Here is a 12893-nt window from a genome sequence, read left to right on the forward strand (position 1 = left end):
ATTGATGCTTTTAATTTTATTCTGAGCAGCCCCTCTAAATGAAGCTTTCTCAGTAAATACGATGTACTGTACAAATGGAAATTCAACCCATTTTGGGGTTTGCTTGCAGCCGAACAGACATGCTAGAGGATTCTTTTCTCCTGGAAATGGTTCATTTAAAAAAAAAATTCAAAGGCTACAGGAATCTGGGCTGACGATGGATGAAAGTGCTGGCAATGGAAAATGTCAGCTTTGAAGCTACTCCCACTGTATGTGTTCACTTTGAAATGGGTTGGGTTGATTTTAATACTATTTAACATTTATAAAGTTGCTTGGATGTAAGCTGTCAAAAAGCACTTGCTGTATACTGTCGGAATTTACAGTAGATGGGATTTTCCGATAAGGTTGTGCTGGGATAATTTTTTTTTAAAGCAATGGCACATTCCTCCTCCTTTACAGCTTAGCAAATAGAATTGGGGAAGTGTAACTGTACAGGCGATCCTATCCCTGTAGAGGGAAACTGAAATTTATATGAAACAGTATGGTGTTGACTTTCTTATATTTACCCAGTCACTTCATTCTTTCACAATGGGCCTTTTATGTCTGTAGTTCCATTCTAGATACCTTACAGCTCTGGGAAGCTTTAAAATTGGCAGATCCCCCTTCCTAATCACTTAGAAAGCAGCACATTTTCTGCTTGGCACGTTTTGACTATTATACTGCTGTGACCTGTATCGATTATTAAATACTTCCCTATTTATATTGCTTTGCACCAGTTTGTGTGTTTATCAGCATTTTAGCTCTAATCCATCCTATGACATGGGCATGGCAGGGTGGAGAACCATTTTCAACCACCAGGCTGGATCAAAAACTTGCCAAGCTTCCATCTAACAAATGAGTGGAGATAGCCACCTGTCAATCACTTTGCATCATATGACATCAGATGCATCCAATCCTTGCTAAAAGCAGTGGGAATTGTGTTCGGACTCCAAGCCCACTAGCAAAGGAACAATTGGGCATGTAGACACTAAGCTGTATGTTCTGTGACAACTGTGGTTGCCGTGTCTGGTGTCACGTGGCTACTCAGAACTGCTTAGCAGGCTAAACTGGGTAGCTTAGCACCCCCAGTAAGGGGTGGCCCAGTAAGGCTGGAGGTTCTTCACTATTGCCATATACAACAGGTGTTGTACCGCTGGACCACACATGGGGGGTTGTTGGCATCTTTCTGCCTCGAGAGACAATGGAGTGTTCCTCCAAGAGTGATGTCAAACCTCTGCATTAGCAGCACCAAAGTGACCTTCCCAGGGTGCAAGCCTGAGCAGTGTGTATGGAGGTCCTGGGCCACCCAGACGGCAAGATCTTGGTCTTGCTGATGTGATCCAAAGGAAAGCAGAGCAATACGTTTGGCACCAGCTTGGCTGTAGGAGTTGCCGGAAGGAGGTGTACAAGGCAGCATCTAACAGTCTTAGGGACTCCACTCTGGATTTGTGTAGGGCTTACTCCAGGGGTCGGCAACCTAAGGTTCATGGGCCGGAAGTGGCCCTTGGAGGCAGTTTAACCAGCCCACAAGACGCCCGTGAACTGAGCCGCCCGCTCGGCGAGTCCCCGTGCATTGCACTAAACCAGCACAGCACGGGAGCTCTTTCACAGCTCCAGAAATAGCTTCTGTGCATGTCCAGATGCCAGAAATCGCATCCGTGCACCGCAGCGCTGAAAATCGCTTCTGCACATGTGCAGTTTTCGGCATCTGCGCATACGCAGAAGTGATTTCTGGTGCCACAGACATGCACAGACGTGATTTCTGGCATCGTGCTGTGCTGGCCCGGTCCATGGAGGATCTCTGCGGGAGCGATCCGGCCCATGCCCAGTAAGCCTTGTCGACCCTTGGCTTACTCCATAGCCTTTTCTCCCAAAGATGTCGCACAAGGCAGTGGGTATGGATTATTTATCAGGGTTTACTCCCAAAGTCTTTCTCATGAATGAGGATAGCTGCAAGGCAATGGAGGATAGGTTCAGAGTTTTCCTTCTCTTGGACGGGGGTTTACACTTCTGGAAATTGCCCCACGAACAATATACAAGGCCTGAACACAAATGTTTGCTATATGTACCTTCCAAAAGTGTTTTTTTGGAAATAGGTCAAGTCCAAAGCCCATGAAATGCAAGAGACACAGCCCACAGCCCATGCACATAACTAATCTGCAATGCAGTGTATTTAAAGATAAGCAGCACAGTAACAATTGATGACAGCTTTTGCTTTACTACATTAACACCTGTACTGGGATAAAATATCCTTTTTCTCACTTAAGTTCTAAATGAATAGAATCAAATTTGTTTGAAAAGGATTGGGGACCTATTCTCTCTTTTAAAACTTTCCTAAGTTAGTTGTCTAATTTCCAGCTATACTCATCTTTAAAGAGCTGGTAAAAGAACAGAGCTAGCATTGATAACATCTCTGTGGTACTTTTACTGAACTCTCACTAACTCAGGATCTTATTGAAATGTAGCATTTGCTGGTTAATAACAGAAAACATTTGCAGTAGAGTCTATGGGGTGCAAAACCTCAAGGAGCTGTGAAGGACCAAAAGAATTTGAAGGAGAGGTCAAACCTGAAACCACGTTTCATTTATTTTTTGCAATTTAACGACTATCTATAGTCAAAATTACAAGGGTTAAAAAACAAACAAACAACATTACTGTATAAGGCAATAACGAACTACACTATAATTGAATCACAAATCACTTTAAGCCAGCGAACAGGAGAAAAGAGAACTTGCGCAGCAACCAATAAATTGGAAACTGAAGGCAGAGGATTAAAATCTCCTTTAATAAATACTAGTCCCATGTGTCATAAAATGGAGGTCCATAGCAGGAGATTGCAAGCCAGTTCTTAGATGGCACTCACGAAACGGAATACATTATCGCAGCTGCGTGATTACCTACTCCTCGTAAACACCATTTCGCGCAAACCGCATCACAGTTGACCCAAGCTCTGCAAGAGAAGAATGTGAATCCAGGAACTGACCAATTGCAGTAAGCAATGGAAGAGGTGGAGTAGAGGGCAGCCGTGCGCACCGGAGGGGCGAGGGCCTGAGTCATGGGGCGGGGGCGAAAAACCTTGCAGGAAACCGATTTGGGCCAGGCAAGGGGATTGGGCAAAGTGGGGCGCAGGCAGAAGTAAACTCGGATTGGGAATGGACGCCTTGGAGCGCACGGAAACGGTTGCTGTGTTCCTCGATTCGGGAACATGCCCAGATCAATCCTATTACTTTAGTTAGGGAAACGAATGCATGGGATCACACACCACCTTTTCTTGATCGACTGCGGTCACGCGCTGCGACGGAAGATGACTTCCGTAATCTTATGTACACATCGAGAGAAAGGCAGCACGCAGGCGCGCTTCTCCCTCTGCGCAAAGGCTGCAGGGCGCACGAGAGTCTCCACCTCCGAGAACCTCTCAGCTGATCCAGGCTAACTACTTGCAGCCGCGCTTTTCAGGGAGGGGAAAAGTCCGGCAAGTCTTGCCTAGCTCCCCGGACCGAATCATCCAACTGCTTGCAGAGCTTTTGTGTTTCTCCGGCTCCGCACCGGTGGGCTTTGATCCCACGTGGCTCCCACCTGCTTCTTGCCCAAGATGCACGCTTTCGGTCCTGCTCCTGGTTGCGCGCTTTCGGTCCTGCTCCTCCTGGTTGCTTCGTGGCGGGGCGGGTCGACGGAGGTGCACAGCCTGCAGGGGAGCTGGCGGTTGAGCAACGGGAACGGCTCGCTGGTGTTGGGAGGAGATGTGCCCGGGTGCGTGCACACCGCGTTGCTCCAGCACGGTCTCATCCAGGTACGATCTGGCGGGCGCTATCAGCCGGCCAATCAGCTTCGGCTGCGCTGGTTCGAAAGTGAGAGTGGCGGCTGCTGGACGCTCCAGCGAAAGGCCATTAGCTGCGAGGGGTGGTGGTTGGTTACCGCGTTTATTTGGCTATTGTTGATTTCATTTCTAGACCGCTTTATATTTTTAAGAAAAGAAATATCACGGCGGTTTGCAACGCTGTTTTCAAGAGGAAGGGCATGTGTCTATGATCCGCAACAACCCTCTTAGACTGGTTCACATGTGCATATGCCCCTCACTTGATTCCTCAAGGCTCTCGGTCGGCTGCCCTGGAAAGCATTGTGTTTTAAACGTGATGTGAAGCGAGCGACAGGAATGCATGCATTTGCTACTTAATACAGGTACAAGTAATGGGCCTCTGGGTGCGTGCAAACTACACTTACTGGAGGTCTAGTGGAACCTGAAGCAAAAAGTTGCAGTGTGCAATGCTCTTCTTCACTGGAGCATAGGAAGAGCCCTGCTGGTTATGTAGACCAGGCATAGGTAAACTCGGCCCTCCAGATGTTTTGGGACTACAACTCCCATCATCCCTAGCTAACAGGACCAGTGCTCAGGGATGATGGGAATTGTAGTCCCAAAAAACATCAGGAGGGCTGAGTTTGCCTATGCCCGACATAGACCAAATGCCCACCAGATCTGTTTCCAAAGTCTATCCACAGTCTGTATCCAAAGTACAGTAAGAACTCCTGCCTGTCTTAGCCTTATTGAAAAGAGCAGGACCAGCTCAGCAGAGCAAAATCACTACCATGTTTTTGCACACTTCCCATTAGTTTCAGTGGGTCTTGCCCAGGAGGTGTGTGTGTGTTGCAACCAGAGGTCAGCAGGGAGCAACAACTAAGACAATATATTTGAGAAGGGTGAAAACTGGCTCAAAAACAATTGGATATGTAGGTCCGTAGCATGGTGATGCACTAGACCTGTGTGTGAAGCAAAACGGGTTGGTCAAATCGTTATTCTCCATTTCCCACTTAAGCCTTTTCCATTCATTCCATTATGGCCATTTATGATAATATTTTCAGATAACTAAGTGCAGAGCTGAGCAAACCCTGGGGCTGCATGTGATCCTTGCACCCATTTCTTGCAGCCCAGAGCTTTATTTTATCTGGGCAACTAGGAGGGGAAAATGGGAGGAAAGGGATTGGTATTGCCTCCAAGCCTCTCCACTTTTGTCTCTGGTTGTGGCTCTGGATAGATTACCCCAAAAGGAATCTCACCCTTGAAAGAAAAAAAGATGGCTTAACCCTGCTTGATTATTTTTGGATCATTTGCTATTACCACATTTTATTTATCCCTTTTTGGTGCAAATACTTTCTCTCTCTGCATGTACATTAAATGGCAAAGGGGAAAACAGGTGTCACTGAAGTAGGCCTACAATGCACAGGTGATCAACCTGTGACTGGACTCTGCCAGTTTAGACTTTAGGTGACGGCCCACAATGCTATTCCATATATCTACATACAAATTCCCATCACATAGAAAAGTAGTTGTTTTCTATAAAAACCTTCATTCTAGCTATCTCTCTTTGTGTTAAGTGCTAAGCAAATTAATTAATGCACAGTAGCAGGAATTAGGATCAAAATGCATATATAGTATTAAACATGTAATATAATCGGATGTATAGAGGAATAAGACTGTGGTTTTTTTTTAAAAAAATGGAAGTATTTATACATCATATAAAAAAATACAAATCAAGCATTAATACTTCATTTTGAATAAACACTTTAAGAACAATTAAAGGAAACATTGTACAACTTAGAAATAGCACACAGGGTTAGTTTGCCTAAATTTCCTAGTAGGTCTTTTTACAAATGTAAAGTGCATGCAAGTGTATTTTTGCAGGTGTTGTTCAAGGTTAATGGAAGGCATTGTGGCAATCACACAGTGTCCCTGGACATTTCACCTTCTATTGATCCCCGTGCCACCACTTTATTTCTCGCTGCCACCACCCAGGCCCTACCTGGTACAATACTGAGTCCAGTCAGGGTTAAATTGGAACATAAACTTCTGTTTATTTATTGTAGTTTAACAAGCGTGTGGTTTAATAAACGGTATCGGTCAATTACAATCATGGGGTGCCTATCCAGACCTATAACTTCCGCTACCTGCTCTCACTCACTAAACCACCTCTCAGATATTTACTTGTCTTCCTATCCCCTAACTGTTCCTTACTTAGCTTATTTCGCTACACTAACTCAACCTACCCTCAGACTCTATCCCAATTCACTCCCACTCCAACCAACCACCCAACTCCCAACAAACTCCCCTCTTCCGCCCCTCCCAAAGCTGGTTTTATAGTACCTCTGACTCCACCCCCTGGGTTCTGATTGGGTAACCTATTTAACTATTTCACCTCCAGCACTCTCATGACTCGCAATTCATCACTTATCTTGCAAATGAATACATGTGTGTTAAATGTGTGTTGGATATGCTTTAAAAGCATGGTGTGTGCCTCTGCCCACAGAAACAGACCTCTCCATCCAGGCAAGCTGGAGACCATTTCACAGTTCAAGGACACATTGCAGCTAGGCAGAAGTACTCAAGGAGGGCTTCGGGTGGAGCAAGTGAGGAGTGTGGCCTGGGAAGGAGGACTTGGCCTGGGCTGGATAGTGAGGCCCAGAGGACCAAATTCAGACCCCCTCACCACCTCAGGCCTAGTGCTCCACCCCTTCTAGAGAGTGCAGTAACTCTAAACACATTAGACTTCTGTGCCAGGAAAAACAACAGCAACAACTTAGTTGACCTACATCATAACAACAACAATAATTTTATTGTTGCCCCAGCCACTCTTGGCAGCTTCCAGCAAAGTATAAAAACACAATAAAACATTAAAAAAACCTTCCCTATGCTGAGCTGTCTATATATACTGCAAAATACAAGTTACAAGTAGGTAGCCGTGTTGGTCTGCCATAGCCAAAACAAAATAAGTTTGTTATTGGTATGAACTTTTGTGTGCATGCACACTTCGTCTGATACACTGAAACAGAAGTCACCAGAAAAACAAATTTTAAAAGACCCTGCTGCTATTAGTGATAGGAAAATGCCAACATTGTTGTCTGGTGTTTCAGGTTGCCAGATCCAGCCCAGCTGATTGCACTTGTTTTCCCCATGCAAGCAGCCTTATGAAATACTGTACAGTGGTACCTTAGTTCTCAAACTTTATCCATTCTGGGAGTCTGTTCGACTCCTGAAATGGTTTGAAAACCAAGGCACAGCCACCGATTGGCTGCAGGAGCTTCCTGCTCTCAATCGGAAGCCGCGTCGGGCACTCAGCTTCCGAAAAACGTTCACAAACTGGAACACTCACTTCAGGGTTGGTGGCATTTGGGAGCCTATTTGTTCGGGAGTTAAGCCGTTTGAGCACCAAGCTACCACTGTATTTACTCCAATGTAATGAGCACTTTGGGAGGGGGGGCAAATTATGTTGCAGAAATTAGGGTGCACATTAGATTTGATGCCACATTTACATTCACCAGCCAATCCTTTTTTGGTTTCAAGGTTTTGAAAACGGAGGTGTGCATTTGATGGCGTATTACATTAGAGTAAATAGGGTATATAAAAAGTAACAAAAGCATTAAACAAGCATCTTGCCATGAAACATGAATATACATACTTTCTCTAGAGCACAGTAAACCTGTATTACCATGGGAAATTCTGCTCCGCTTCCCTTTGGCTTCCGAGACTTCATTTAAAAGCTGTGAGTACAAGTCACAAATTTCTTCTGAGCTCGGTGTGCACTTGGCAGCAATGGTTTTGGGCTCATGGTGCCAGGAGCTGGTGTTGCTAAAACTGCTGTCCTATATGGTGAGACACCAAGATTACAACTTGAAGCATCTTTTTGGGCAGCAAGACCTTTGGCTCTCCACAGAGGAATGGTGAAGCTGTGGCCTTCTAGATGCTGAACTCCCAACACGCTTCACCCTCCGACAGCATGGTCAATGGCCAGGGATGTTGGCAATTGTATTATAATGATATCAAGTTCACCACCTGTCTTAAGACTATAAAGTCTCCCTATAGAGACCATATAGACAGGACTTTTCCCAGTGAAGGATAGTTTTGCCAGGCCCTGAGGCATGTTGACTCTTGGATAGAGTTTCTGAGCCCTGCATTGGGTGAAAGATTCCTGCATTGCAGGGGGTTGGAACAGATGATTCTTAGGGTCCCTGCAAACTCTAAAATTCTATTATTCTATGATTCCCTTGTTCCTGAAACCCTGGCTCCCCATTTAAGAGCTACCCATGGCTCAGTCCTGATACATATCAGTGTGGGGAAACTGTCAGTTTTGAGTTAACAAAAACAGTGGCTCAAAAAGTGATCTAAACAAAACATCAGTTCCTCCTTTACATTAACAGAATGCTGGCTGCTGAACAAATGCATATTTGGAAAAAAAGATAGGTTTTATAATGAAAAACAAACTGTTACAACTTAGACCTGACAATTGGCAAGTTTTCCTTGACTTTCTTATAGTGCAATCAATTCATTGTGTTCTCCCAGCTCCTCACCATCTTATCATGCTGTAGGTGGGGGGACCTGTGGCCCTCCAGATGTTGCTGGTTTGCAGCTCCAACCAGCCCTTGACCATTGGTCATGTTGGCTGGGAATGGTGGAAACTGGAGGGCAACAACATCTGGAGGGCCAGAGATTTCCCAGCCCTGCTGTAGGTTGTACTAAGAAGCAACACAATAACAGGAAGCAGCACAAGTCACAGATCTTGTGCTGATTACTCTGCAATCATCTCCACTAAAAAAAAAAATTAATGAGAACAATATTCCTCAAATTTTTGGCACGTGTAAAGTTTTCCAGACTAGTGACTGAACTGGAATGTCCCGTTCCCCCCCACAGAATTGAATCTCCCCCCCCCCCATTTCTCGCATGCTATGATATATGAAAACCATTTTCCAGTTATATCTACTGGTTATTTTGTTTCTTACTCTGTACAGTAGTACCTTGGGTTAAGAACTTAATTCGTTCTGGAGGTCTGTTCTTAACCTGAAACTGTTCTTAACCTGAGGTACCACTTTAGCTAATAGGGCTAAATACACTGCCACCATGCAATTTCTGTTCTCATCCTGAAGCAAAGCTCTTAACCCGAGGTACTATTTCTGGGTTAGCGGAGTCTGTAACCTGAAGCGTATGTAACCTGAGGTATACACTTGGATATAAAGGCAGCCAAGTTTGTTCTCTTAAGCTGGAAGCTGACTGGTCAGAAAGCAAAAGGATTTATTAGGACAAAACCTTCAAGGTAATAGAGCATTAAAATGCCTTTTTGAACTGTGTTGTTTTCTAGCTTTCTTTCAGGATGTGGTAGCTTGAAATCTTACTACACAACTATTACTTCACTGGCCAGGGAGGGGGTTGTAGCTCAGTAGCAGAGCATCTGCTTTGTATGCAGGAGGTTCCAGGTTCGAATCCTGCCATCTCCAGGTAGGGCTGGGAGAGATCCTGTCCAAAATCTCTGAGAGTCGTGGCCAAGTCACCATACAGAATACTGAGCTATATGGACTATTTGTCTGATTCAATATAAGGCAGGCTTCCTGTGTTGGTACTTGACAATAAACCAGACTTTGATTTTGAATTGATTTTGCTCTACTCTTTTTCTGTGCCGCTTTTCATTTAAATGAATCTCAAAGCAGCTTACAAACAATAAAGAACAATAACATGATAGAATAGAACATTGCAGATACAGCATGGATCATATAAAGTAATTAACAAATCATCAGTAAGACTATTGCAATCTATGAAACAATACAGCACTATTAACAAAAAAATGAGCTAAACACCACAATTACACCTAAAATATCTAACTCATGAAGGTTTGTTGTGAAGGAGCAGTGTTCTTCAGCAGCTGCTTTGTCACTTCTGGTATGTTGTGATTTGTTAGGGAGAAAGCAAAGATGATGCTTTGCGTTCTTCCGGTGAGTGATGGCTGTCATGAAATACCATAGTTGAAACACTAAACTTCCTCTGCTCGGGACATGGCACAAGAACACAGGAAACTGCCTGATCCTGAGTCAGACAATTGGTCCTGCTAGCTCAGTACAGTGGTACCTTGGGTTAAGTACTTAATTCGTTCTGGAGGACCGTTCTTAACCTGAAACTGTTATTAACTTGAAGCACCACTTTAGCTAATGGGGCTTCCCGCTGCCGCCGTGCCGCCGGAGCACGATTTCTGTTCTCATCCTGAAGCAAAGTTCTTAACCTGAGGTAATATTTCTGGGTTAGTGGAGTCTGTAACCTGAAGCGTATGTAACCTGAGGTACTACTGTATTGTCGATGCACGGACTGGCAAGATTCCACCCCTGGTTGTCTCTCAGCTGAAACTGGAGTTGCCAGGTATGGAACCCAAGACTTCCCGCATGCAAAGCAGATTTTCTACCCCTGCTCTGACCAATAATACCTTCCCTCAAGATAAGTTGGGTGTGCTTTCTGAAACAAAAGCCTAAGCATGGAAGTCACCCATCATGGTTTGAGCTTTGGGATGAGGAAGCTCCCCACTTGTGCGTGACCGTGTGAATGCAGGCTGCCAGGAACCTGGAAATGGTTGGTGGCTCACGAGGAGTCCCTCCCCAGAGGACATGGACGACATCTTTGGGCTCTGGGAAGGATCTCCTTGTGAGACAGAGGAGCTGCTGCGCTACTCTGTGCACCAGCTGTTAGGCAGGGAGGCTGAACAGCCTCAAAAAAAGCCCCACTGTGCCTCTCAAGGGGAGATAGGGCTCCAAGGAGGGGCTACTTAAAATAGAAGCCTTTCTTGTTGACTGAAAAGGATTCTGCAGTGAACCCGACAGTGGGGTTTTCTTTTGAAACGAGACAATTGTAAGATGTCATCTTTACATGCTGTGTGGCAATAAAACCACTTTACTTAGAACAAATTGTATTATTATTTTTATTAATTACAGTGGTACCTCGGGTTACATACGCTTCAGGTTACATACGCTTCAGGTTACAGACTCTGCTAACCCAGAAATAGTACCTTGGGTTAAGAACTTTGCTTCAGGATAAGAACAGAAATCGTGTTCCGGCGGCGTGGTGGCAGCAGGAGGCCCCATTAGCTAAAGTGGTGCTTCAGGTTAAGAACAGTTTCAGGTTAAGAACGGACCTCTGGAACGAATTAAATACTTAACCCGAGGTACCACTGTAATTGAAAGCATTTATAGGCTGCTTAATATTTGAAAATCTCTTTAAGTGTCCTATAGCATAAATCAGTAAACAATATTAAGGAACAGATAGGTAGCCGTGTTGGTCTGCCATAGTCAAAACAAAAAAAATTCCTTCCAGTAGCACCTTAAAGACCAACTAAGTCAGTTCTTGGTATGAGCTTTCGTGTGCATGCACACTTCTTCAGAAAGGAAGAAAACAACAATGCAACAGAAAAGGAGGAATATAAAAGAATATTAAAAATAAATAAAAGCAGGAATGCAGAGAATTCAATATAAATGACTAAAATAAAACTATATGAGAGGCACCCTTTTCAACACGTTAGGCATGAGAAAATCCGAAGTCCTCTCTGGAACATATAACTTGGACTGGATTACCTTAACACTAAAGTTTCATTATCAGGAAAATAATTTAACAAAAATTATTTCTTACAAAAACCATGGCCGGCACTTGTCATTCAAAGAGGCATTCTGTCCTCTGTATTGTAAGATGGTACTTTCTGAAAGAAACGTTTGCATCATCCGAAAGCAATGACAATGTGCTTTTTGCTTCAGAACCTATGGGTAGCATTCAACACTAGTCCTGCTCAGAGTATACCCATGGGAATTAATTGACACGATGGCTAACTTAGATTCATTCATTCCAGTGGTAGTAGACTTCATTGAGTACAACCCATTGTGGTTTTTCAGTTCATCTGCAAATGTATGTCCCTCTAATTGATTAATCAACTAACATTCATTTGCTGTGTAACAGCCCTAACCCCAGCACCTTTTTTTCCTGTTACATTTTGACAGTATAGATATGTTAAAGGTAAACATTCAATATTAGTCCCAGAGGCTCTGGGAAATATACCTATGTCCTAAAAGATCTCAGTCCTCTGCTGGAACAAGTTGCTCACTTGTATCTATCCATGAGGCTTCAGCCTTAGCTCTTTCTCTGGGGGATCTGGCATCAAACCAGAGCACGACAAATTTTACCTCACAGCAACTGCCGCTATGTGGTAACATGAGAATTGCTCTGGGCTCAGTGGTATCTCTGTTGGCACCGATCTCAAGACAGGCACTCGGTTCTTTTACTTGATGCGGCACAGTAATGTGTTGGCGAGACAAAGAGATTAGGTACTTATCCCGATTTATGAATGTGGTAGTAAGCAATCTTAATGTGGTTACTTAACCCAGCAGTGGTCAGCCTTGGGCTCACAGGCCTAACTAGGCCCAGCAAGAGTCCTAAGTTGGCCCATGAGGCCATTTCCCCCAGTCCATGCCCACCTTCCCCATCCCTGACGTCAATATGGGATGCTGGGTAGAGACATGGCTTCAAAGGAGTGCACTCTTGATTGTTCCTTGGCAAATGGAGCTCCCCCTCAGTCCCATTCAGCTGATTGGGCCTGACAGGGAGCCCCATTGGGTTCAGTTGCCCCTGGGAGTGCCCCATCAGGAACTCCCTAGTGCAGCTAAGGGGTGCTGAGAGCCATTACTCTGAGGTCTGTTTGCAAGCAAGCAACAACTACAACTACAACTTACTTATACCCTGCCCATCTGGCTGGGTTTCCCCAGCTACTCTGGGTGGCTTCCAACAAAATATAAAAATGCAATAGTCCTTCAGATACAGTCATACCTCAGGTTAAATGTGCTTCAGGTTGAGCGTTTTCAGGTTACGCTCCGCGGTGACCCGGAAGTAATGGAGCGCGTTACTTCTGGGATTTGCCGCTTGCGCATGCATAGACGCTCAAAATGACGTCACCTGCATGCACGGAAGCGGCGAATCACGACCCGCAGACACGGGTTGCATTTGCTTCAGGATGCGAACGGGGCTCCGGAACGGATCCTGTTCGCATCCAGAGGTACGACTGTATTAAAAGAGGGGAATAGCTCTCAAGCTG

General features: G+C 44.7%; 1 protein-coding gene and 1 long non-coding RNA gene across 2 annotated transcripts in view; both read left to right on the top strand.

Annotated features, from left to right (window-relative positions):
* The first annotated feature begins 2657 nt into the window (after positions 1-2657).
* The window catches only part of MANBA (mannosidase beta), a 57666-nt gene continuing 47430 nt past the window's right edge, over positions 2658-12893 (top strand). The window contains exon 1 of the mRNA XM_083756450.1: positions 2658-3808. Coding sequence (XP_083612576.1) covers positions 3611-3808 — 198 coding nt within the window. The 5' untranslated portion in view covers positions 2658-3610. The remainder of the gene's footprint in view (positions 3809-12893) is intronic.
* LOC310852950 lies at positions 4475-9428 on the top strand. Its single transcript, XR_014568475.1, has 2 exons — positions 4475-8787; positions 8999-9428. It is a non-coding gene; the product is annotated as an uncharacterized lncRNA (long non-coding RNA).

Source organism: Podarcis gaigeae, assembly GCF_964106915.1.
Source record: "Podarcis gaigeae genome assembly, chromosome: 9".
NCBI lineage: Eukaryota > Metazoa > Chordata > Lepidosauria > Squamata > Lacertidae > Podarcis > Podarcis gaigeae.